General features: G+C 39.9%; 1 protein-coding gene across 1 annotated transcript; it reads right to left on the reverse strand.

Moving 5' to 3' along the window:
- Window positions 1–118: 118 nt before the first annotated feature.
- On the reverse strand, window positions 119–21017 carry LOC132873116 (fatty acid desaturase 2-like). Its single transcript, XM_060908374.1, has 12 exons — window positions 20808–21017; window positions 20318–20428; window positions 16763–16960; window positions 11521–11622; window positions 8630–8755; window positions 8426–8486; window positions 8223–8299; window positions 8020–8117; window positions 7800–7896; window positions 2592–2671; window positions 2311–2436; window positions 119–170 (listed from the first exon to the last, which is right to left on the reverse strand). Exons 1-12 carry the CDS (start codon window positions 21015–21017, stop codon window positions 119–121), a joined length of 1338 nt encoding a protein of 445 aa, XP_060764357.1.
- Between the last annotated feature and the right edge of the window lie 6134 nt (window positions 21018–27151).

The following is a 27151-nucleotide window of genomic DNA, read 5'->3' on the forward strand; positions in this document are numbered from 1 at the left end:
GGCAGGTTCACAATGGACATAGAACTGTCACAGAATTAATGTCCTATGTCAAAATTGTTGACTGGTGATTACACCGTAGACATGGGTTTAAACAGCCATTGAAGTATGAATGGGCAACTCATTTGTTGAGGTAGGCATCTAGCCACAGCTCACCAGACTTCCTCAAAGACCTGAAGTAGACATGAATAAAATCTTAGAGTTCAGCATTAGAAGGGTCTGAAGTAGATGCATTATTTCAGACAATCTCAAGCATGTGCAAGTAATTTTGGTATTACTTTACATATGCAGTGTTTTGACTGTTTGGAGGCATAGATCAAACCCTCGGGTGTAAAGTTCATCCCTGTTATATTTGTGTGTGTGCGCATGTGCGTGCATGTGTATGTGTGCAGGTTAAATGCAGAGGAGGAATGTGACAAAAAATAAAGGCTTCTTCTTCTTAATTTACCCAGAAATTTATTTATTCCAAATATATACGGTACTTCTAAACACACTGAAGATGCTAAAGGCTTTCAAAAGTACAGATGCTGACCAACATTTTGAGGCTGGTTTTGCACGTCGGAATGTTATGGGAAATTCCTGAGAAAGAAAAATACCTTATTATGACAAAGATAAGCTCAAGCATGGACTTCTAATGGTACTAAACAAGGCAGGACATAGCTCTAGCATATTTTATGGTGTTTAGCCTTGTCTACATTATCAGTACAAAACAAACATGCTGATAGTTGAATCAAGCATTAGGTCTAATAAAATATATCGCGTCCAAAGCCCACATCCAGATATGCATCTTAAAGTTGCACAGAGCTTTCACACTAACCTGATATAAAATGTTCTCCACACACGGTAATGTTTTGCTATCATCCAGTCTTCCAGTTTAACTGTAACTCGCCATTTTTCTCATCTTTCTGGTTTCGCCGGGAAGCGGTTAAAAGTTAAAGCAGGCTTATCACCACGTCTGTTAATACATCCAAAAAGCACCACAAGTCTATGGCATTGTTCTTTTAGATGTAACTTCTACAAGTTTATCTGTAGACATACTGAATTTGGTTTAGAATCACTCATGTACATTTGTGCCAGTCACTGGAAAACACAAAGCTTGCCAGGCAATATAGCTGCATAAACAAATCCACAGTAGTGATGACATCATATGAAAGTCCTCCATATGTGTGTGTGTGTGTATATATATATATATATATATATATATATATATACACACACAATGGCCATATAGGCCATTTCCAAAGAAGGCTCGGGTGCAACATACGTTACTGGGTTTATCTGTGAAACAATTCATTGATTGTGTCTGTATTATATCCCATAAAAGTTCATGCTCTCTACAAGAAACTTGTTCAGTGTCAGTTTTCCGCTTGGCACACTTTGCACATCAGCACCAAATAGCTGCCGAACCCTTTGACCTGCCTTCCCAAATTTTAACTTGCAAAGCTCCACAGATTTCATCATTATAATTGTCTGATGATTTGCTGCTGAAATCATTTACCAAATGCAGATAGTCAGTCTTTTTTCTGAGGTTCATACAGATATCTGGTTTCTCCGCTATCCATACTGACTTGAAGATAACTCTTTCATCCGACTGAATGGTGACATGGTGGTACAGTGATTAGCACTGTCGTCTCATGGCAAGAAGGTTCCGGGTTTGAACCTCACAGCCAACAGGGCCTTTCTGTGTAGAGTTTGCATGTTCTCTATGTGTCTGTGTGGGTTTCCTCCAGGTGCTCTGGTTTCCTCACACAGTTCAAAGACAGATTAGGTAAAAATACCCAGCCACTGGGGTTGGCACAAACAAGTGCATACTTAGTGCCATTCCCAACCCTGGACAGATTGGGGAGGGTTGTGTCAGGAAGGGCATCTGGTGTAAATACCTATGCTATAATGATCCACTGTGGTGACCTCTAACAGGAGTAGCTGAAAGAAGATCTGGCTAAATCTAGGCAAACAAGTATGTTTACATTGGCTACACTGTACCTGGTTATCAGCGACTTGATGTCACATCCTGGGCACCTTATTGGTCGCCCATGTACAAAAAGCTTGACGTGCTTTTGGACTTTTAAGCACTTAAAGCTACTTATGATAGCTAATCAGGTGGCTGCACTTGTGTGCCTTATTATAATTAGGGCTTGTATTATTGATATCGATCATGTTTAAATGCTGTCCCAGAACCCTTTAACAAATGAAAGAATAGGTGTCTGAGTTAGCAAATGAAAAAAAAAAAAGTTGTGAAAGCCTTTTCAGAAACACTGGGAGCTTAGAGTGTACATTGAATGAGTGTGCATATAACATAAACCACAATCATACCTAATAATGTCAGACATGGCCTGCCATAGGCCTTTGACCTGATACTGAACTCCGTACTTCTCACAAAGCTCTTGAAGCAGAGGAGCCACATGAACATAGTTATGGCGAGGCATTGTAGGGAAGACACTGGGATGAGGGGAGGGGTATAAAGAGATGGTGGGAACAGACAGAAACCATATAAGAGTTCCAGACATGTTAATACATGTTCCATACACACAAGCATGTTCCTGATATTCAATTCATGCACCTTTGCACATAACTCCAAATCACAATGCACTTACTGGTGCTCAATCTGGAAGTTGAGATGGCCGGTGAACCAATCATTGAAGAATGACTGCTCAACATTACAGGTAGCTTTCAACTAAACAAAAAGCCAGAAAAGCATGTATTACATACTAAAGAAGAATAAAAGAACTATAGATTTATTACTTTGATGTGCTTCAACATACTTCCCTAGTACACATACTTAAATAACGAATGCATTTTTAAAAGAAGTTGTAGGTACAGCCACAGTCCCATCTAGAACTACAAATCCCATCAACTAACTTCCGCGATGACCTACGTCATGGTGGCCATGATCACCTACGTCACGTCACGTGACCGACTCTATAAGTGACCTCGTCACACTCAACACTGTCTCTCTCGTCGTGGACCGTCGCGTCATACAGACATAAAGAGACACCTGCTCATCAGAACATCCAAAATCAAGACGTCTGCCTTGCAAGAAAAAGAAGACTCAGCACGCTTTTGTATATACCACTGGCCACGGTGGAAAGTACCTAAGTCGCGCCGTCTCACTCAGTTGAGTTACAACCGGTTTTATTTGTTTATTATAAGTAACGTTACGACTGCAGCTCAAGCAGTTAATTAAAAGTTAGAAGCAACCGGATTCCTTCTGACTTAATCGCTGTGCACATTATCGTCAGAGACTTTTCCTCACGAACGACGAAACTTCAGGACATCTCTGCATATCCTGCATAGAAGCATCGATACTGGAAGTAAGACTGGCATTTGGGCAAACTAGTCTTAGGAATTAGCTTTATGAAGTAGTGTGAATTTAAACTCAGAAACTGTTTAATTGTGCACACTGATCATTGTGTTCTACAATTCTTCTCTCTCCGTTGTTTAATAGATAGGCTGTTGCATGCTCTTTGCTATCTTCCCTAACATCCCTTAATTTCATTATTACACACATTTTGACCTCATCAAGATTTCAGTGAATTTGGTAATGTTATAGGGAGTGGATTAGCAACCATGACGAATTCCTTTGTCTCAAGAAGACCACGAGGTGATTTTCACCTCCCCCCAACACCTTAGATAACATTCCAATCTCTGAGTTATTTACAACACACACACACACACACACCCTCGCTCTCCCTCTCATACACACACACACACACACACACACACACACACACACACACACACACCCTTGCTCTCCCTCTCTCACACACACACACACACACACACACACACACCCTCGCTCTCCCTCTCATACACACACACACACACACACACACACACACACACACACACACACTACCTCCCTGTTTTGCTGGTGACCATATTGAATGTATTCAACTGCTATTACCTATTTAGTATCATTGTTATAATAAATTCAATTATTCTGTTAAACTGTGCTTGTCTGTTTTGCTACTATATACTTGAAGTCACGCAATCTCAAAGAACTCCAAATTGCCTTCACCCAAGTGTATATGAGTGCTATGTAATATGGTAAGTAATACATTATTGCTGCATCAGTAATGATCATAATAATTTGGAATATACCATAATTTAGCTGTTTGGTAATTTATTATTATACACCAAAATTAATGGTATTATTAATGAGACTGATTTAATGAGACTGATTTAATGACACTGATCACTTAAGACCAATTGCACCCACAAAGTGTATGCAATAATTATTAAAAAAAAAAAAAAAAGGATCCTACACATTTGTTTCTGTTCTGGCAGACCACCCAATTTTTGTTGAGGTGAGCAAAGATATAGGACCAGATAGTCTTGTTGTAAATTAAAGTAAATAACACTTAATATTTGATTGCATATCCCTTCCCCCATAGCAAGAGAATTTGGCTTGGTGCTGTTTTCATTAAGGCAAATCCGTGCTATTTTTTCAGCATTCACATTGGCTGAGATACAATTTGCTAGTGCGAAAATTAATGCACAACACCCAAATAATGAGGCCCAGGTTTGGGCCACTGTGGATAACTAAGCTGGCCCAGATTTTAAGGATGATCCATGCCAGATGCGGGCCGAACAAAAGTTGCTGTCAGGGTTGCTTGTTATAACTGCAAGCCGGCAACCCAAGGATATCAACAAACTTTTGCATTCTTCTTTAGTGATGCTTTTCTAGGCTTGTACTGCAGCTTCATTTAAAGCTTCATTTGAATTTCCTGGTTTCACAGTTATACTTTGTGACTATAGGACACTGTTATAGAAGCAAGTTAATATAATCACATTATCTGTTATCACCCAAATGAGGATGGGCTCCCTTTTGAGTCTGGTTCCTCTCGAGGTTTCTTCCTCATGTTGTCTGAGGGAGTTTTTCCCTTGCCACCGTCACCACAGGCTTCTCAATGGGGATAGATTAGGGATAAAATTTGCTCATGTTTAAAGTCTTTAAATTTCTGTAAAGCTGCTTTGTGACAATGTCTATTGTTAAAAGTGCTATAAAAATAAACTTGACTTGAATTTTGTTTGTTTTTGGGGTTTCTCTCTCTTCAGGAGGTGAAATACCAGAGCTTTTTTTTAATTTTATTTTCTTTCTTTTTCAGTTTTCATTTTATTTATTTATTTTTTCTGTGTGTTTGTGTAGTTTGGTGTTTGTTTGTTTTGTCCGCCGGTTGTGGTGTAGCTCCGGACCCAGTTTTGGGCGTTGGTTCCCTCTAGGCCTTGGTTCGCTGTGGGTGATGCCTGTGCTCCCAGCTATGGACTGCAGTGAGCTCGCTGCTCATTTAACATTCGTGGTTGTCCAGTGCTCTGCGCTTTAATGCTTGGCGTGATGTTCCGAGCGATGTTGCTCGGTGGCGTCGCGGCGGCTGTGCAGGTGGTTTGGGACACACCAGCGCTCTGCGTGGCGGAGCTTCTCTGCTCGCTTTGTTGATCCACGGCGTGGTGTTCGAGCGATGTGGCTGACGGCGTCACGGCAGCTGTGCTGGAGATGTGGGACTCGTTTTCATGCGCCTTTTGGTGGGACTGTGGCTGCTACACCACTGGAATTACATCTTGACCCCTACTTGGTGGACTTTTTACTTTTATTTTTTATTATTTATTCATTTATTTATTTATTATGTTTTATTGTTATTATTTTTTTCTTTGTCTATAATTGTAAAGCGTCCTTGGGTTTCTTGAAAGGCGCTATATAAGTTGAACTTATTATTATTATTATTATTAAATACATGCTCAGTTGGGTTAGGGTCTGGTGATTGATTTGGCCAGTCTAAAACCTTGCATTTTTTCCCCCGATGAAGTCCTCTGTTGTGCTGGCAATGTGCCTTGCTGATGAAGTTTCTCCCAATTAGATTGGATGTATTTCTCTGTACACTGGCAGACAGAATGTTTCTGTAGACTTCTGAATTCACTCTGCCGCTAACATCACAACTTATTTCATCAAGAAGAATAGTGAGCCCATTCTAGAAGCAGCCATTGAAGCCCAAGCCATGACATTACCTCCACTGTCCTGGACTGATGAGCTTGTATGTTTTTGATCATGAGCAGGTCCTTTCTTTCTCCACACTTTGGCCTTTCCGTTACTTTGGTAGAGGTTAGTATTGGTTCCAGAGTTTTTGTGGCTCATCTCTGAACTTCTTTTTGAATTCCAATCTGGCCTTCTGATTCTTACTGCTGATGAGTGGTTTGCATCTTGTCGTATGGACTCTGTATTTCTGCCCTCAGTTTTCTTCAAACAGTGAATGTTGATGCCTTTACGCCTGCCCTGTGGAGGTTATTGGCGAGGTTACTGTTGTTCTGGAGTTTTTCTTGACAGTTCTCACAATGTTTCTGTCATCACCTGCTGTTGTTTTCCTTGTCTGGTTATTGATACATTATTGTTTTTTCTCTTTTTCAATACATTCCAAATTGTTGTACTGACAATGCTTGTGCAGTGGATCTGATTTTCCATCTTTTCTCAGTTTCAGAATGGCTTGCTTTTCTCCTATAGACAGCTCTCTGGCCTTCATATTGGTTTATCCTTTTTAACAACAAATACAGTCCTCACAGGTGAAACCCAGGGCTCAAACCTAGAGTAGACATTCAGCACTATTAATTATTTAAACAGTTGATCTAACAGGGTACATCTGGGCAATGAGAAACACATCAGTCATATTTTCCAATAGTTGTGCTCACATAAAAATTGGGTACTCTGCCACCAAAGGTGCCATGTTCTAATTTGTTTAACAGATGTGTCGCGCCATGGGATTTTTGTACCAGATGCTCTGTTTACAGAAACGGCATTGAAAAGCATGCGATATTTTGCACCGTTTTCACTGGCTGATCCAGTAACTATCAAGTAATAATCACCTCAATAGTGCCCCTATGGGATCAGCCAGCAAAAATGGTGCAAAATGTTGTGAGCTTTTCAATGCCATTTCTACACATTCTGTGAACAGAGCATCTGGTACAAAAATCCCATGGCGCGACACATATGTAGATGTAAATATTAGCAAGTTAAAGTTCAAATTCTGATACATTAATATTCATATTTTCATCTCAAATCAAATGTCTTCAATGTATCAAAGTCCCTTCCATGTCAGGATCTGGTCTTCCCAGGCAGTCTCCTGTCCCAGTATTAACCAGCTCTTTAAGGCGTATGGGTGCGGCATGGATCTCCATTTCCACAGCCCTCGGTCTCTCACCTATACAGCTAGGGTTACAATAGGGAGCTAGTCCTCTGGTAACCATGAGAGTTTGACTTCCTTACTCGCATCTGTATTGCAGCGTGCCTTGCCAGATGGCAGCATTTTTATGATGGTCTTTGGTATGACCCAACCATGAGTAGAACTCGCGATCTCCCAGTCGAGAGGCGGACACGCTAACCATTAGGCCAGCTCGCAGTTGTCTTCAATGTATAGCAAAAACAAAAGAACTAACCTTGCCTTCACAGTATGTTTGGAGGAGACTGTAAATATCGCTTTCAGACACCATTGATGCATTGGGGAAATTTTTGGTAAAGATCCTCTACAACCTTTACAGACGTTACAAGAAGTGACTAAGTGTTGATAATCTCTCCAAAGGAGGCTTCCCCAAATATTAATGATGGGGATGAAGATAATGATGAAAATATTTAAAACGCACTGGAAAAATACACTATGTAAGAAAATATTTTATATTCACAAATGTATGGGACCATTCTTATATTCTTATAGTTTCAGGTTTCTGAATAATACTGTGTACCGAGTACAGCTTTGCACAAGTTTGAGTTGTCCATTGATAAGAAGACATTGATCCTAGATACAGAGCCAAAACTATACCTGCAAGTTGAGCCAGTCATCATGCTTTTCATAGTCAATGTCCATGGGAATGTGGTTCATCTGGGTCACCCACACATACCAGTGACTCTCTAGAAACCTCAATATCACACCAGTAACAAAAATACAATATATTGTTCTGGCATGTGTATGACTATGATACACTTAATGCTAATGTCCATTTTAAAATAAGGATTAAGTGAAAGCCTAAAAGACATCTCACCTTACAAAAGTCTGAAGCAATACTGATCCCAGGAATCCATAATAGGGAACATAACATGAGAAGAAACGTGTATAGTAGGACAGATACCACACAAGATCCTCAACAAAAAAAGAATAGGATTATTATAAAGGAGCTCTATGGGCAATGTAATTTGAAGGTAGTTCTATGTTCTGACAGTGAAAAAAGTTGTCATTGCAACTTACCACCCAATCCCGTTTTGAGCACAGAGTTTGAAAAATGTGCACGCTAAAGAACACTGGTATGAGCAAGGGAGGGCCAACTGGGTAAGAGAAGGATGAGATAGGTTGAAGAAGTTTTTTTAAATGCTAAAGCTATATCTAGTTAATTATTCTGAGCAATATATGCAATCATATTGGTCTAAAGAAAATAGCAATGAATAACATACTCAAAAAGAAGTACTTGTGCTGATGATTATAGGGCATGTGCTTCAACTTTTTAATCCCATACTATTTAAAAAAAAGGAAAAGATGAATTATACAAAAATCTATGCAGTATGTATCAAGGATAAAACATCTGTTCCTGAATGAGTGAATGAATGAAATAGATTAGAATATTTATAAAGAATCATAGAAGGATACACTGAATTTACCTCTACAGGCCGGATGTTCCCCAGTACTAGTATTTCCAGTGTGTTGAGATCAGGGTCCTTACTGAACACATTGGGCTTAGAATGGTGCTGAAAATGTTGATGGTTCCACCAGTTTGCAGAAGCCCCCTACATAAAATCAACCATACACACACATGATTGGATACAGTACAGGGAAAATTCATATGTTTGCTGTTTTAGATAAGTATTTTAATGGTTGTAGATATACACTCACTGGACACTTTAATAGGAACATCTGTACATCTGTCATTTGTGCAACTTTCATGCACATCATTATCATGTGGTACAGTGGTGCTTGAAAGTTTGTGAACCCTTTAGAATTTTCTATATTTCTGCATAAATATGACCTAAAACATCATCAGATTTTCACACAAGTCCTAAAAGTAGATTAAAAGAACCCAGTTAAACAAATAAGACAAAATATTATACTTGGTCATTTATTTATTGAGGAAAATGATCCAATATTACATATCTGTGAGTGGCAAAAGTATGTGAACCTCTAGGATTAGCAGTTAATTTGAAGGTGAAATTAGAGTCAGGTGTTTTCAATCAATGGGATGACAATCAGGTGTGAGTGGGCACCTTATTTTATTTAAAGAACAGGGATCTGTCAAAGTCTGATCTTCACAACACGTTTGTGGAAGTGTATCATGGCACAAACAAAGGAGATTTCTGAGGACCTCCCCAGGAGTGGTTGACCAACAAAGATCACTCCAAGAGTAAGGCATGTAATAGTTGGCGAGGTCACAAATGACCCCAGGGTAACTTCTAAGCAACTGAAGGCCTCTCTCACATTGGCTAATGTTAATGTTCATGAGTCCACCATCAGGAGAACACTGAACAACAATGGTGTGCATGGCAGGGTTGCAAGGAGAAAGCCACTGCTCTCCAAAAAGAACATTGCTGCTCATCTGCAGTTTGCTAAAGATCACGTGGACAAGCCAGAAGGCTATTGGAAAAATGTTTTGTGGACGGATGAGACCAAAATAGAACTTTTTGGTTTAAATGAGAAGTGTTATGTTTGAAGAAAGGAAAACACTGCATTCCAGCATAAGAACCTTATCCCATCTGTGAAACATAGTGGTGGTAGTGTCATGGTTTGAGCCTGTTTTGCTGCATCTGAGCCAGGACGGCTTGCCATCACTGATAGAACAATGAATTCTGAATTATACCAGCAAATTCTAAAGGAAAATGTCAGGACATCTGTCCATGAACTGAATCTCAAGAGAAGGTGGGTCATGCAGCAAGACAACGACCCTAAGCACACAAGTCGTTCTACCAAAGAATGGTTAAAGAAGAATACAGTTAATGTTTTGGAATGGCCAAGTCAAAGTCCTGACCTTAATCCAATCGAAATGTTGTGGAAGGACCTGAAGCAAGCAGTTCATGTGAGGAAACCCACCAACATCCCAGAGTTGACGCTGTTCTGTACAGCGCAATGGGCTACAATCCCTCCAAGCCGGTGTGCAGGACTGATCAACAGTTACCGGAAATGTTTAGTTGCAGTTATTGCTGCACGAGGGGGTCACACCAGATACTGAATCAAAGGTTCACATACTTTTGCCACCCACAGATATGTAATATTGGATCATTTTCCTCAATAAATAAATGACCAAGTATAATATTTTTGTCTCATTTGATTAACTGGGTTCTCTTTATCTACTTTTAGGAGTTGTGTGAAAATCTGATGATGTTTAGGTCATATATATGCAGAAATATAGAAAATTCTAAAGGGTTCACAAACTTTCAAGCACCAGTGTAGCAGTGCACTGCATAAAAATCATACAGATACAGGTCAAGTGCTTTAGTTAATGTTCACTTCAGTCATCACTATGGGAATCACAATGTGATCTCAGTGACTTTGACCATGGCATGTTTTTTAGGTTGGTTCAATTTCAGAAACTTTTGATTTCTTGAGATTTTCACCGACAACAGTATCTAGAGTTAACCAAAACAAAACCATCCCATGAGCAGCAGTTCTGTTAGCAGAAATGCTTTGTTGATGAAAGAGATCAAAGGAGAATGGCCAGACTGGTTCAAGCTAACAAGAAAGCTATGGTAACGCAAAAAACCTTCTTTACATATGTGGTGAGCAAAAAAGCATCTCAGAATGCACAAAATGTTAATCCTTGAGACAGATGTGCTACAACAGGAAAAGACCACATCAGGTTCCACATCTGTCAACAAAGAACAGGAATCTGAGGCTACAGTGGGCACAGACTCAATGAAACTGGACAGCTGAATGATTAATCATGATTTCTGCTGGGACATGCAGATAGGAGAGTCAGTATTTGGCATCAACATGATGAATTCATGGCTCCAACCTACCCTGTGCCCAGATCCAGGCTGGTGCTGGCAGTGTAATGGTGTGGGGAATGGTTTCTTGGCACACACTGGGCCATGTAATACCAGTTCAGCATTGTTTAAATGCCACAGTCTGAGTATTGTTGCTGACCATGTACCTCTCTTTATGTCCAAAATTTACCTCTTTTATAATCACTACTTCATACCTTGATAGCCAGTATGATAATGTGCCATGTCACAAAACACAAGTCATCTCAAACTGGTTTCATGAATATAACGATGAGTTCAGTGCACTTAAATGGTCTTCCCAGTCATCAGATCTGAATCCAATAGAGACCTTTTAGGATGTGGTAGAGCAGGGGATTTTCAGCATGACAAATCTGCAGCAATTATGTGTCACAATCAGGTTAACATGGACAAAAATCTCAAATTAATCCATGTCATGAATAATTGAAGCTGTTCTGAGACCAAGGGGGAGATCCTACTACGCAGTAGTATGGTGTTCCTAATAAAGTGCTTGTTGAGTGTATATCTACAGGGTAAACAGTAGTCTCTGTAGGATCGAGTACCTTCAGATGTCCAATGACAAATTTGTGTGCTAGGTGATCCCAGGTGGAATTTTTGAAGACTGACAGGTGACCAAGGTCATGCTGAAGCCAGCCAGCCTGTGCCTGTATGAGAAAGGAGAAAAAGCACACATCAAATATGGTGTCGATTCCACTTTTGATTATATATATATATATATATATATATATATATATATATATATATATATATATATATATATATCACGGGCGATTGCTCTAAGACAACTAGGGAGGCTCAACCTCCTCTAAAAATGACGAACATCGTGTAGGATGAATTGCGCTAGGCTTATGTTATAGCCAACCTTATAACATTGCTATTTCAGATCCAGAATCATAGAAATATATGTGCTCAACCCAACTACAGTGCGAAATCATTCCATTATAACTTTCCCCAGTTTGCCTAATGTGTGCGTGAGTTTTTCCCCCTCGTGACAGCGCGATGCAGCCCAGCCTCAGTGGACTTCAATGGCATTTGGGAGCTATGCACTTTTCAATCTCAAAATGCAAGACGGTTATTGGACAAATACTGCGAAAACGCCCGCCCACGGAGTCTCACGGACTCACAGCCTCAGTGGACTTCAATGGCATTTGGGAGCTATGCGCTTTTCAATCTCAAAATGCAAGACGGTTATTGGACAAATACTGCGAAAACACCCGCCCATGGAGTCCCACGGACTCCCAGCCTCAGTGGACTTCAATGGCATTTGGGAGCTATGCGCTTTTCAATCTCAAAATGCAAGACGGTTATTGGACAAATACTGCGAAAACGCCCGCCCACGGACTCCCAGCCTCTCAGTGAGAGGGACATGGCAGTTTCCGCGAGGAGACTGGTGATTGGTGAAAGCGGCCGGATATTTTCTTTGATTGACAGCTCGTTTCAACTATAGACAGGCAGCGGTGAATTTCAGTTCAGTCCCATGCGGATTCGCAAGTGCTGTGGTGTATTGTAAGAGATCAGCTTACATTTCGATTTCATTCATTACATACGGTTTCTACCAGCTTTTTTTAGTTTGTATATATTTTCATTGTAAATAAAGTGTAAATATAGTGTTGTCAAGTTTGCTATCTTAGTTCCAGAAATTTCGTTTATTTGAGTGACTGAACTTGAACTTGAGGGAGCTAGTCAGCTAGCAAGAAAGCTGTGCACGGATGCCAAGCATTGCTGATTTAATTTTGGCGAAGCCATTTGCCAGTCTTCCTTTCGAGGAAAAAATTAAAATTAAAGAGCAGGGTAGACCAACACCTCAAATTGACTTGGTGAAAAAGGTAGGGAATAATACTCATTCCTTTCAGCTCTCCTGGTACGAGAAAGTGAATTGGCTAACAGCAAGTGACCCACATCAACAACAGTAAATAGGCTACTTTAGTAATATGTCATGGATGGACCAAAAATATAGAATCTATTTAAAATGTTTATGCTGAGTATATTATATTGGAATATATATTTTTCTGGATATGAATTAAACACAGCTACAATTTGGAAAACATTTTTAAACAAAAACACAGCCGAGAACATTTCACACTACAGACCTGGATTAAAAGTGAAGGGTTATCAAAATTGTCAATAAAACATTTCTCAGTCAAAATAAGTAAAATATAGGGAAAGTGTCATTGAAGGAAATGTGTGGCACCCAGCTCTATGTTTGGCTCCCCAAGGTCAGTGCTTGTGTCTAATCCAGAACACTCTGCTGTTACTGCTGAGGTTCCTGACAAAGAGCTGCTTTCAATAATGATCAATTTTTAAACAACATGCCACATGCCACAATTTTAAAATATAAAATGTTAAAATATAACCCCCCCAACACCACCACCATCATGTATATTGGACAGTAGGCTAATGGGCCAAAAGAACCTGTTATTTCACAGTTTGTGACCCTGCCAACAATCAGCCATATCAGAGGCAAGAGTATGGGCAAAATTGATGTGTTTTTTCTTTTTTCTTTTAAAATCTGGAAATATCGTAACCGACCAGCCTCCCCTGTTTGAAAGACTACCAGCCGCCACTGATATATATATATATATATATATATATATATATATATATATATATTTTTTTTTTTTTTAAGTAGCTATGGACTGAAAAAAAATTGTTTATTTTACATCAACATTTCAACCCAGCTGGCTCACATTGTTATACTCTTCATCTGGATAAATATAAACATGGCAAATGTAGCATAGCAACAAGATTTTATATCCATCCATTCTCCGTAACCGCTTATCCTGTGCAGGGTCGCGGGCAAACTGAAGCCTATCCCAGCTGACTATGGGCGAGAGGCAGGGTACACCCTGGACAAGTCACCAGATCATCACAGGGCTGGCACATAGAGACAAACAATGATTCACACTCACACCTACAGTCAATTTAAAGCCATCAATTAGCCTTTGGGGGAAACCGGAGCACCCGGAGAAAACCTACACAGACACAGGGAGAACATGCAAACTCCACACAGAAAGGCCCTCGTCGGCCACTGGGCTCAAACCCAGAACCTTCTTGCTGTGAGGCGACAGTGCTAACCACTACACCACCATATGAAATAAAATGTCACCATTAGATTTATGCACCCTTCATGAAAAACTATGAGGGGAGACAGCAGAAAGAGTGATCCTAAAAACCCTCATGAAAGTGCAAAAATGCATGTCCTACTGGGAACAGGGTTGCCAGGACCTAGTCCTGGAGTCAAAATTGGGAGTAGTGTCATAGGTGAGCACTTAGTGACCAGACCACCCACAGATGTTGGCCTGGCTCAGCCCAGCAATGTGGAACCATCTTGTGGGCTCACCACCTGGAAGATAAAGGGTGGAGCTCAGGTGTGATGTAAGTTGGGTGGCAGGCATATCATGAACAGTCTTAGATGGATTAGTACTACAAACTCTCTTTCAGGATGTGGAATATTAGTTTTCTTGCAGGGAAATGACCCGAGTTTAGATGTGTGAGATAAAATGCTATCCACTAGACTTTAGCCTTATGTACACACAACAAGTTTACCGGTACCCAATTCTTGTGGATATTTTTTCAAACTCAGTGGGAGGTCTCTCTCCTATGGAGTTCCCAAAGGAAGCAGTCCTCAGATGATTGTGGGTGTACTACCAACCTCAGAGTTTTTCCTAATGGAAATGAGGGTTCTCAATAAGATTTTAAGTTTCAGGAAGGAAAATCTGACTGTTCATATAGACCGAATTGCAGTTTGGCATATTCTGCCTTCTTGGAGAATGTTGAGCAGGTAGAGTGCTCCTGGGGGACTTCAGTGCTCATGCTGGTATTGAAGAAAGAGCATGATGGGGAGGAATGGCCTCTGAGATCTGAACCAGAGCAGTGGCATTTTATTAGACTTCTGTGCAAGACACAGACTGTCAATAAGGAACACTTCAAACACAAAACTGTTCATAAGTGTCCTTGGTACCAGAGCACCTTGGGGCAAAGGGCAACAGTTGATTTTGTGATTGTATCATCAGACTTGAGACCATATGTTTTGGGAACTCTGGTAAAGAGATGGTCAGAGATGTCACCAGTTGGTGTTGAGCTGTGTTCCATGCACAGCATGCCAGCTTGGTTATTTGACAATTTTTGTCTCCTTGCTTGTGTTGCTTAATACCATTTGATACCATAGGTCACAATATTCTCGATGGACTAGAAAATTCTGTTGGAGTTAAGAGAACAGCCTATTCCTGGCTCAAGTCTTTTTTGACTGGCCATGATTAGTTTGTAAATGTTAACAGTGACTTTTCTGTACATACAAACAAATTTTGGTGCTCAACAAGCCCCTGTTCTACACCCACTGCTTTTATCACTATATACAGGTATGCTACCACTGGATACATTTACTGTATATGTAAGCATAGTATTAGCTTCCACTTCTATGCTGATGACACAGCTACCATTTCAGCAAAAAGTCAGAGTACAGACACCAACTTAATAAATTTGAATAATGTGTGAAAGACTCCAGTTTGACTGCTCTAATACCTTGCTGTCTGGATGTTCCATTAGATATCAACTTGTAGTCCTTACCACAGCCAGAAAGTTTATATTTACATTTATGGCATTTGGCAGACACCTTTATCCAAAGCGACTTACCTTTATCCTAACTGAGCAGTTCATAGTTAAGGGCCTTGTTCAAGGGCCCAGCAGTGCTGGGATTACTCATGACCTTCTGATCAGAAGTCCAGTGTCAATTGATTATAAAATACTACTAATGACCTACAAAGCACTGAATGGTCATGTCCTACAGCACCTGGAATAATATAATGAAGACTACAGCTAGGGGCAAAGGTTTTTTCAACAAATCCTTCTAATTAGTCTTCGGGACTCAAACACAGTCTCTTTAATTGTCTTCCTCCAAGTTTAAAGGGAGAAATTAGACATGACAGTGGTAGAGGAAAAACTCCATTCAGCCAGAAATGATGAAGGTACTGTACAAAGTTGGTGGTTGCATCGTTAACATGCCTCAATGTTGTGTATACTGTAGATCTGGGGCACTGCTTTGGAATGGCAAACTGTGATGGGTGTATTCCAATTATAGGTGAATCACACTCTTTAGCCTCCCAAGGAAACTTTATGCCAGACACCTGGAAAGTAGACTACATTAATTGAACCTAAGATTCAGATGGAACAATGCAGGTTCTACCCCATCTGTGGACCAGCTCTTTACTAATGCACAACTTTATAAGAGGTCAATGAGAGTATGATAATCCAGCCTATGTGTGTTTTGTGGATTTGGAGCCTCGGTATAGAACTGCTACTGCTCCTTTAAAATGAGTGGAACTAGCAGTATGGGTAATTTATAAGGATACCCCTTTGTTGGTTCTCACTAGAACTCTACCAGGCATGTCCCACTGAACAGAAACCCCAGGGCAGACCCAGGAATCGATTACTGTATAGCAATTACTGTATATCTCCCAATTGCCTTGGGAATGTCTGGACATCCCCCAGGAGGAGTTGGAATCTCTGGCTGGGGACAGAGAAGTTTGGCATAGAGAAGTCTCCCCACTGGGAACAATGGAAAGAAATGAATGAACAAAAAGAACATTCAGACATTATTAAGATTGTATCAAGGGTTTGTTGCAGATCACCTGCTATGACCATTTAGATACATGCTTCATATTTTTTTCTTTCAGAAGTGCTTTTTGGCCAACTGCATTGTCATATTCAGACACATTATGCTTCATTTATTTCAGTATGTATTAGAACATTGGTCATAGTGATAAAGATGAAGGCATCCTACGGTACCTGTGCAGTGGCCAGCATGACAGCAATTAGAACCGTAATAATCCAGCCATTTCCAAATTTCCACAGCAGCACCAAAGGCAAGGCCTCCAACAGCAGAATGTGGCTAAGATGTAGAATAAAAAACAATGGGCTGGTGTGGAATAAGCCCTGTTCCTCCAACTGCTTACGCAAGGCCCGGAAATCTTCCACCAAAGCAGCCTGAGAAAAAAGATAAGAGTGAGACTCATGGTCTAACTCAAACTAACTCATGTGTAAATGGGGTTTTGTGCTAACCACTGAGCACTTGGCAAAAAAAAAACCAAAACTGCTGCTTGCTTGTTTTTGTTAAAATGTAAACAATATAATTTTTTTATTAATTACTGCACACTTTTTTTTTATTAATTACTGTACTCTATGTAATATCTTTTACCTGGAGTAAAAAGTTTGTTTTGCATAAGTTTGTTCAAAGTCCATTTTTGTATAAATATACAACATTTTGAACATCCCAGTTCTGTAATTTACAATAACTAGATAAAATAGCTGATTTATTAATGGCCAGAGCATGACTGTATAATTATTTAATAAGAACAATCAAGTTAGTGTGACTGTTTTTTTAAAAACTAGCTTTGTCATGAATGCACTGGAATCCACTCCACTTCCCAGAATACACTGCAACGTTATCTACAAGCATGGCTGCACTGGACTACAACTCCCAACCACCTCACTCACAATCACCTAAAAAGTGATTTCACACACCTGTTTCTAAAATGTCCTCAGCCTCTTTAAACAGACTTTTTACAAGGACTCTTTGCAAAGTAACACTCAGCATGTTTTTATTTGATTGACCAAGCTTTTGTATTTTTATGACTGATATTCTGGTTTTTCATCTCACTTTGCTTCCTGGTGTTGTCTTTTGGATTCTGTCTAGTTCGTGTTGTTGCTGATTGCTTGACCCTTGCCTTTTGGATTTGTTTTCAAGTTTTAATATAAACTCAATCTGCATTTGCATCCTCTGGCTGTTTGCTCTTGTAACAAAAATATGTAAAGTAGAATAAAGAAAATTCTCTGTATATTTTTGCAAAGGACCCTTTTTTTGTGCCTTTGCTACTCTATGTACTTCCTGAATATGAAGTCACTCATTGTTAAGAAACTTGAAAATAAATTTCAGAAAAATACAGCTAAGGGCGGCACGGTGGTGTAGTGGTTAGCGCTGTTGCCTCACAGCAAGAAGGTCTGGGTTCGAGCCCCGTGGCCGACGAGGGCCTTTCGGTGCGGAGTTTGCATGTTCTCCCCATGTCTGCGTGGGTTTCCTCCAGGTGCTCTGGTTTCCCCCAAAGACATGCGGGTTAGGTTAACTGGTGACTCTAAATTGACTGTGAGTGTGAATGGTTGTCTATGTGTCAGCCCTGTGATGACCTGGCGACTTGTCCAGGGTGTACCCCGCCTTTCGCCCGTAGTCAGCTGGGATAGGCTCCAGCTTGCCTGCGACCCTGTAGAGCAGGATAAAGTGGCTAGAGATAATGAGATGAGAAAAATACAGCTCTAACATACTGTGCAATATCCAATTTTAGAACTTGAAATCAAAATATAACTTAAAGATTATATTACTGATAACTAAAATTAAGGTGTCTAATTGGAATCAACTGATGTAGTGCATTAAGCATTATGATAGAATTATGACACATTTTTGCAATGTGCACTTCACTAAAATTGCGATACTGGTTACAACCCTGTTCAGACTGATAGGAATTTGAGGAAAAGAGGCTGATAGATACAATATTGTTTAATAGTTTGTGAAGAATGTAAAATATACCACCATAAGTTAATGAAAACTAGGTGTGATAAGCGATAAAGTATACATCTATCATTTAATAGAGTTGTATTAAAGGAAATATCTAAATGTAAGTTGTCTGATAGATGGGAAGAACTATTGGTTAATCTTAAATTGCGGAATTAAAAAATTAATTAAAACAAAAAACAAACAAACAAAAAGACCTGTCAGACAAACTGGGCCAAAATGCACTGCCTCTAATAAGCAACAGGTGGCAGTACACACACGTGTTATTGTAAGTATAACAAAGACCAGTGGACCAGAGTAACCTCAGGCAGTGTCAAACACCTTATAAAGCCATACAGCCAGTCATTGGCTCACCTGAGAGCAGAAAACCTCACCCGATACTGCCTAAATGACTGCCTTCATTATATTCAGGAAAGCCAGTAGGCCAGACACAGTTTCTATAGCAACAGCCATTTTCCAGTCATTCTTTACTGTGTTTGTATCCACACAGCTAAACTTTCAGCGACACAAACATCCTGATTAAGTCTTTCCAAGACTGTCCTGATCCACTGATGGTGTTTCTATGAGGCAAAATAAGAATTGTATGGCTCTACAAAGGATTGACTTTGTGGGGTGAATACCTATGAACACTCCAGATTTCTGTTTTTTCATCTTTATTATTTTTTGTGTCACAATTTAAATAAATAAATAAATAAATAAATAAATTTACACCTTTAAAGTGGTAGGCATGTTGTGTAAATCAAATGGTGCTAACCTCCCCAAAAAAAACATTTTAATTCCAGCCTTTAATGTGACAAAACAAGATAAACACCAAGGGGGATGAATACTTTTGCAAGACACACTCTCTCTCTTATATATACAGTATATATATATACACACATACATACGTATATACACACGCAAGGGGAGGCATGGTGGTGTAGTGGTTAGCGCTGTCGCCTCACAGCAAGAAGGTCCGGGTTTGAGCCCCGTGGCCGGCGAGGGCCTTTCTGTGCGGAGTTTGCATGTTCTCCCCGTGTCCGCATGGGTTTCCTCCGGGTGCTCCGGTTTCCCCCAAAGACATGCAGGTTAGGTTAACTGGTGACTCTAAATTGACCGTGAATGTGAGTGTGAATGGTTGTCTGTGTCTATGTGTCAGCCCTGTGATGACCTGGCGACTTGTCCAGGGTGTACCCCGTCTTTCGCCTGTAGTCAGCTGGGATAGGCTCCAGCTCGCCTGTGACCCTGTAGAACAGGATAAAGCGCCTAGAGATAATGAGATGAGATATATATATATACACACACACACACACATATATATATATATATATATATATATATATATATTGCATAGACATTATGAAATCCTTCGTGTCCGCAGGTTAATTATGGCTGAGTAATCCAGAATGATAAACATTAAATAACTAAGATAAATAAGTTAGATAACTACTTATCCAACTTATTCAGTCAGCAAAGCAGTTACTGAACAGTAACTGACAGTATATCTGGGTTCTGGAGTGGAGACTTCAGCTGACAGTTGACACATTTAAGAGGAGCAGTGCAAACCATGGAAGAGTGGCACTTTACAGTTGCACAGCTTTGTAAGGGATCAGAGGAGTATGCCAACCAGTTTACTTTTGTTTTCTTTTTTTTTTTAATTTGGACAAAACATGTGACTGTGTGCCTTGTATGATAATGTGAAATCGATTTGAAACAAACATTTATTTACAAATTATGCCCATTGCCATATGTCTGTAGGCTAATGGAAACATTTGTGTGATATGTAGTTGCAACCGTACATTTTTGCCGTGGTCTTGACTGGGCTCTGAGGGCGCCAACTCTCCCAGCAGCAGTGGCTTCATGAACTTCTGCACAAAACGCTGATCTGGATGGAAAGCTGTAAATGCATCCTGCACAAAGCTACACTTTCATTCAAGTATACACAAAGTGTAACAATATTTACCTTTTTGCTAGTGTGCCTATCATTATCTCCAGTGAGTTAGAAAAATGAGTTTATATGGCCTACATACAACAAAAATGAATGGTGTTAATTGTTGATCATGAAAACTTGATATTAAATTGTTAATCTACAGCATAAGCCAAACAAATGTCTGACCATTACTGTATAAAATGTATAAAAAAGACTACATATACCCATATTGTTGTGACTAGGACCCACCCCTGGAGACAGGCCTGGGGGTGGTGTCCTTAGATGAGCATCTGGTGACCAGAATACCCATGTAATTGAAAATGAATGAATGTAAAATATCTGATGAGATGGCTATTTACCGTTGCATCTTCTCCACCATAATGCTCAAGAACTCTGCGTCCTCCAGGATGTTTCTTTGTCCATTCGCTCACATTGTACACTTTTCTCTCGATCACCAGCCATTGATCGCCCGTGCAATTGTGTTTCTGCACTTCCTCCCAGGTGTACTGTGCACATGAGCTGCTTTTTCCTGACCCCAGCTGCTTGCCCTGGTGTTCTCCACTGCTCATAACTCTGTCTGCATTCGGCGCTGCACTGCAGGCTCTGACCCAAACCGCTGGTTCACTTCTACTACTGAAACATCAAGCACCTTCATGTCAGCTCTACAGTTTGTCTGGGTGTTTTATTTTCATTTCACTGGAAATCGGTACTTTCAGGCAGGCTGATACAAAAGCACAAAAGTTAGATACCCCTGCCCCAACAAACAAGACAGACAGACAGATAGACAGACAGACAGATACAGGATAGCCCCAAAAAAACAAATAAGAAAACAAGTTCATCACACCATCAGTGTTCTCTTCTGTTGTAGGGCTGAAAATATTTGTTTTATTCCTTGTATTCTATGTTCCACACTTTATGTTAATAACCTACAAAGTGTACTTATGAATTATAATAGCCCTATTGTCATTTAAGCTAACCCACTCTTAATAAATCTGACCTGGTTTAGGAAATAATAAAGGCTTTTAATATCGGCTAATCCATTTTGGCAACACACAATATACGGCCTGATAATGAAGGACAATGGGTAGAAACCTGACTTCTGCTGCATAATAAAACTTAATTATGTAGTATATTAATATAATTAAAAGTCTAAATAAGCAAACATTGGGCCTCATTTATCAAACTGGATACAAAAAAAATGCATTCATGAAATTTTCTTCGGAACAAGAAATTTGGTCTTCCAGTATCACACCAAGTTTACATTTATTTCAATTACACAAATAAATTTTAATGAAACTTTTGGGAAATCCATTATTTTCATATTAATAACATCTCATCTCATCTCATTATCTCTAGCCGCTTTATCCTTCTACAGGGTCGCAGGCAAGCTGGAGCCTATCCCAGCTGACTACGGGCGAAAGGCGGGGTACACCCTGGACAAGTCGCCAGGTCATCACAGGGCTGACACATAGACACAGACAACCATTCACACTCACATTCACACCTACGGTCAATTTAGAGTCACCAGTTAACCTAACCTGCATGTCTTTGGACTGTGGGGGAAACCGGAGCACCCGGAGGAAACCCACGCGGACACGGGGAGAACATGCAAACTCCACACAGAAAGGCCCTCGCCGGCCCCGGGGCTCGAACCCAGGACCTTCTTGCTGTGAGGCGACAGCGCTAACCACTACACCACCGTGCCGCCTATTAATAACATTAATTAAACAAATATTAAATATGGAAAAATACAGTATCAGTCAAAAGTTTGGACACACCTTCCAAGTCAATGTTTTTTCTTTATTTTTGTTAATTAAAAGACACTTCATGTCTTAAAGTAATGATGGATGTTGTTTCTCTTTGCTTAGTTGAGCGGTTCTTGACATAATATGGATTACTACAGTTGTGGAACAGGGCTATTTACTGTGTTTTTATTATTTACTATTTATTGTTTGATCTCAAACAGGAGCAGCATGGTAGTGCAGTGGTTCGCACTGGTACCTCACAGCAAGAAGGTTCCAGGTTCAAACCTCAAGGTTTCAAGCCTTTCTATATGGAGTTTGCATGTTCTACGTGGGCTTTGTCTACACCGTAAAAAAAAAAAAAAAAAATTAGTCAAGCCAACTTAAAAATGTAACACAACCTGCTGCCAAAGGATTTTGAGTAAACTCAACTCCGGGCCAAATAGTTGTGCTGACTTGCTCTTTTAAGTCAACACAGATGAGTATTTTATGTTGACCTTACTTTATTTAGCAAGTTCAGTGCATTCAAATTGTGATGTTGAAATAAATTGAAATAATAATGCCAATTAACTTAGAAGAGCAAGTTGGCACATCATGGTTCTAAGTTGAGTTTACTCAAAATCCTTTGGCAGCAGGTTGCATTACATTTTTAAGTTGGCTTGACTATTTTTTTTTTTACAATGATTGCATTACATTTTTTAGTTAACACAAAACTCTCAACACTTAAGTTCTACTTCACTTTGCCTATTATTAAATCGATACTAAATTGAACAAACAAAAACAAATACTGACATACAAGGAGGGAATTCCCTGGCCTCTGTTGAGGAAAGCTTAATCTATACTCCTATACAACGTCTCGTGTCAGTTTCCACAGACTTCTCACTCCACCCGACCGTTGAAACTTTCGAACTTGTGAAGTGCGCATGCGCATTGGCATCGGTTAAGGGGCGTCAATCAGCACTTGAATATATAAGTTCACTTAATTTTCCAATTCCTATGAACTTGTGGTGAAGGAAAGGCGTCTCAACTATTTTTTTTTTAGTTACTTGAACAATTAGAAGGGAAATTTGTTCATTCAACTTAGAATCCTTTTTTCACTCAACAATTTTGCAAGTTACATTTTTTATAGTGTAGGTGCTCTGGTTTCCCCCACTGTTGAAAGACAGCAGGAATGGCTGAAGTGCCCTTGAGCAGGGCACCTAACCCCCAACTGCTCCCCGGGGTGCTCTGGACGTTGCTCTGGATACGAGCATCTGCTAAATGCCTGTAATGTAATGCTGTATCAAAAGAGAATGCACTACAATGTCTCAGCTGATGTATAGTAAAACGATTTGGTCAGAAAAACAGAATTGGTCACTGCAGAATTGTTTAAGTTAGTTATTGTTGAAATCTTTTTGAAATATGAAATTTGCCAAAATAGTTGTTTTTGATGAAAAAACAGTTTACTAAAATAGAGGGTGGTTTAAAAAATATTTTTTTTACTATTTTTTTAATCCACACCAATTGCACTTTCTGTTCTATCCAAATCGAACAACAAAGACATACGATCAAAATGTCAAATAATATGATTTGTCCATTGTTGTTTCTAACAAATCCCTTAAAATGTTTATCGAAATGATTTGTTTAATTTGATAAAACACGAATATGACATGGAAGATAAGGACATAATAAGGTGGTCCTAGGCAGGACAGGGTGGCCAAAGCCATGACATTACAAGTACACCATATTAAACACACACACACACACACACACGAGGAAAGAGTTGTGATAAATGGCATTGGCATTTCATGAGAACATTTCAATCAATTCAATCTATTCAATCCCATTATGACAGGTTAGACGTGCAAAATGTTTAATATTATGATAAAAAGTGCAACATAAATGGTAGAACGATCTGAATCGTGAAATACCTTGTTGCTGACGACAAGAAAACACAGAGTCTTAAGTTTTTGTGTCAAAATCCTCAAAACCAACCCAAGGAAATGGTACAAAAAATGTGTCAAGTGCATATTTACTGTAGGTGAATATCACTATACTCGTGTATTCAATCATTTTTAACAATCCAGAATAACACTGGAAAAAAATACTGTTTTGCAATATTTTTATGAAAATTAAGTGATTGTACTGAGGACACTAAATGCACCTTTTATATATTTGTATTGGCATATATAGGAGCAAAAATACTGTAACTTCCACTTCTACCTCTTAGAAATTCCTTTCATCAATTCATCCCCATTACATACTTTTAGTTCTCTTTGAGCTTTTCCTTTTATGGAGTTTTGTGGGTGTCACTCAATGCAAATGAGCTGTAGCATGAACATGCACTGCACTATACAGGTAATTGGCATTCATTAAAGGAGAACTGAAGGCAAATTTTTTATTATCAAAATTCTATTTAACTCATTTTATTAAATATAGGAATGCATTTTGATAGCTATTTTGTCACTGCTATAGCAAGTTATGAGTGTTTGAAATATATTATGTAATATATCAGTCCATTTGTCAAAGCAACAGCCGTAAACGAGATTCGTTGAGACCTGTGCGAGACATCGTAGGACGGAAGTAAAATGCAAAGCGGAAATCAAAGTGACCAACATCTACCAACGTTGTCAAGCAGGCAGTAATCGTCATTTAAACTCGTTTTTGTGCAATATTTCGTTTAGAAAACGGTTTTCAAAATGGCGGCACTGACACCTGGCTGACACTTCACGTTTCGAAGTCTCGCACAAGTCTCGTGAAGATCGCGCGGATAAGCGACGCCTGCCGTGGACCAAACGAACTAAATTCAACATGGCTAAAAACCGAATAGGCCAATAAGTATAATATTTAATTGCAATTAGTTGACAATTCGAGTCACAATATAAGGTTACTAAAACAGAAAACTTAATTGAATAACACGTTAATTAAGAAATAAAGCAAGTTTAAAAATGACTTCAGTTCTCCTTTAACATACATGAGTTTGGCTGTAAATCAGGTAGAAAGTTTTAGGTCAGTGTGGCTTATGAAAACATTTGCACACAACTTTACTAAAAGATTGATAAATGAGGTCCATTGTCATAATAAGAATATTTAAAACCATTCATGTATTCACCAATAAGTGCTTTATCCTCGTTAGGGCCATGGTGGGTTCACAACCTGTCCTGGGAACACAAGGTGTGATGTGCAATTGGGAATACACCTTGATTAAAACACCAGTCCACACAGGGCACCATACATACACATTCACACAACAGATGACTTGCAACCACGTGATCAAAAGGTGCTAGGTCATGAGCGTCCGCTATGATGGTAGATATACAAAGCAACTAGGATGACAGCTGCTGAAAGCGTGCCTGTAAACAATACTGAATTTTCTCAGTATTACCATGATTTGAACGCTTGAGAGAAGATTCGATACAAAGAGAAGATAGATATGTGTGGTTTTGACCCATATTATTTTAAAAAGTCAGATTTTTCTGAAGATAAGACGCTTCTACCAACCATCGAGTACGAATACAGGTCATTTTGTCCAATGCCTTTTTGTCCAATAGTTAAGTCATTTCGTCCAAAGCCTTTTTCATACGCACTATCAATTATTTTATATTTCAAGTATTTGTCGGGCGGCACGGTGGTGTAGTGGTTAGCGCTGTCGCCTCACAGCAAGAAGGTCCTGGGTTCGAGCCCCGGGGCCGGCGAGGGCCTTTCTGTGTGGAGTTTGCATGTTCTCCCCGTGTCCGCGTGGGTTTCCTCCGGGTGCTCCGGTTTCCCCCACAGTCCAAAGACATGCAGGTTAGGTTAACTGGTGACTCTAAATTGAGCGTAGGTGTGAATGTGAGTGTGAATGGTTGTCTGTGTCTATGTGTCAGCCCTGTGATGACCTGGCGACTTGTCCAGGGTGTACCCCGCCTTTCGCCCGTAGTCAGCTGGGATAGGCTCCAGCTTGCCTGCGACCCTGTAGAAGGATAAAGCGGCTAGAGATAATGAGATGAGAAGTATTTGTCCGAAAAAGGAGGAATTCTCAATGGAATTTGACCGAAGCAAAACACATTTTTGTAAAGCAAATGAGTGCCATAGTATGTGCGCTTTGACACTAAAGAGCATATTAAGGGGGGTAGCCATGTTGGCCCGTGCCACTTGCTGAACCTGGGATGAGTTAACTCCCTTGTCATTGCAGACTGCTCGCTTGGATGTCTATGTTTCCGGCTGGATCATATTAAATCTTCAGGTGCAGAGCAGTGCTCTCGTGGGGGCTTTGTTCATGAATCCCGGGCCAAGGCGTGGTCCTACCGACCCGAGACAGTGCTGTTTTGAAAGGGGGAGGCTTAGAGGGAGGTGCCGGTCAAATTTGGCTTTGCAGCGAGCTCCATTGGCCGAGTTATTAATTTTTAAAGCCGGCTTGATCATGTTAAATCTTCAGGTGCAGAGCAGTGCTCTTGCGGGGGGCTTTCGTTCACAAACACAGGAATACCTGAAATATATAACAATTGATAATGCGTATGAAAAAGGCTTTGGACGAAATGTCTTAACTATTGGACAAAATGGCTTTGAATGAAATGGTCACTGGGCGAGGTATCCCGATCCCCTCATCTCCTCTCCATACTAAGCCTCAGAGTTTCCTCGCCCTCTTTCCGAATCATGGACAGAATTCTAAAAAATCGAAACGTGCCACGGTCATGCGTACTGTTGTGACCACAACCATATACAGCACAAAGATATGGCATAGCTAAAAGAATGCTTAAAGCAGTGGATAAACAAAGAGAGTTGTGCACGCGTGACTGTGTTTTGTATGGAATGTCGCTTGACCCCACATTTGTATGGCCATGGTGCACACAGTACCAGCTGTGCCAATGACATACCAACATGGTCGGCATCCGGGTTTCTATTTTGCTTTGACGTCACTTGCAAGTCAAGGATAGGGGATGTTTTCTCTCTCTCTCTCTCTCTCTCTCTCTCTCTGTCTCTTTCTCTCTCTCTGGCATGTC

This window comes from Neoarius graeffei, chromosome 2, assembly GCF_027579695.1.
Source record: "Neoarius graeffei isolate fNeoGra1 chromosome 2, fNeoGra1.pri, whole genome shotgun sequence".
In the NCBI taxonomy this organism is placed as follows: domain Eukaryota; kingdom Metazoa; phylum Chordata; class Actinopteri; order Siluriformes; family Ariidae; genus Neoarius; species Neoarius graeffei.

Bases quoted from the DNA above. Each gene is read 5' to 3' on its own strand.
- LOC132873116 (XM_060908374.1), bottom strand. From the start codon at position 21,017: ATGAGCAGTGGAGAACACCAGGGCAAGCAGCTGGGGTCAGGAAAAAGC. The intron at 20,429-20,807 runs GTAAATAGCCAT...AGCTTTGTGCAG, and splicing joins ATGGTGGAGAAGATGCAACG to GATGCATTTACAGCTTTCCA. The intron at 11,623-16,762 runs GTACCGTAGGAT...TTTCTCATACAG, and splicing joins TCATGCTGGCCACTGCACAG to GCACAGGCTGGCTGGCTTCA.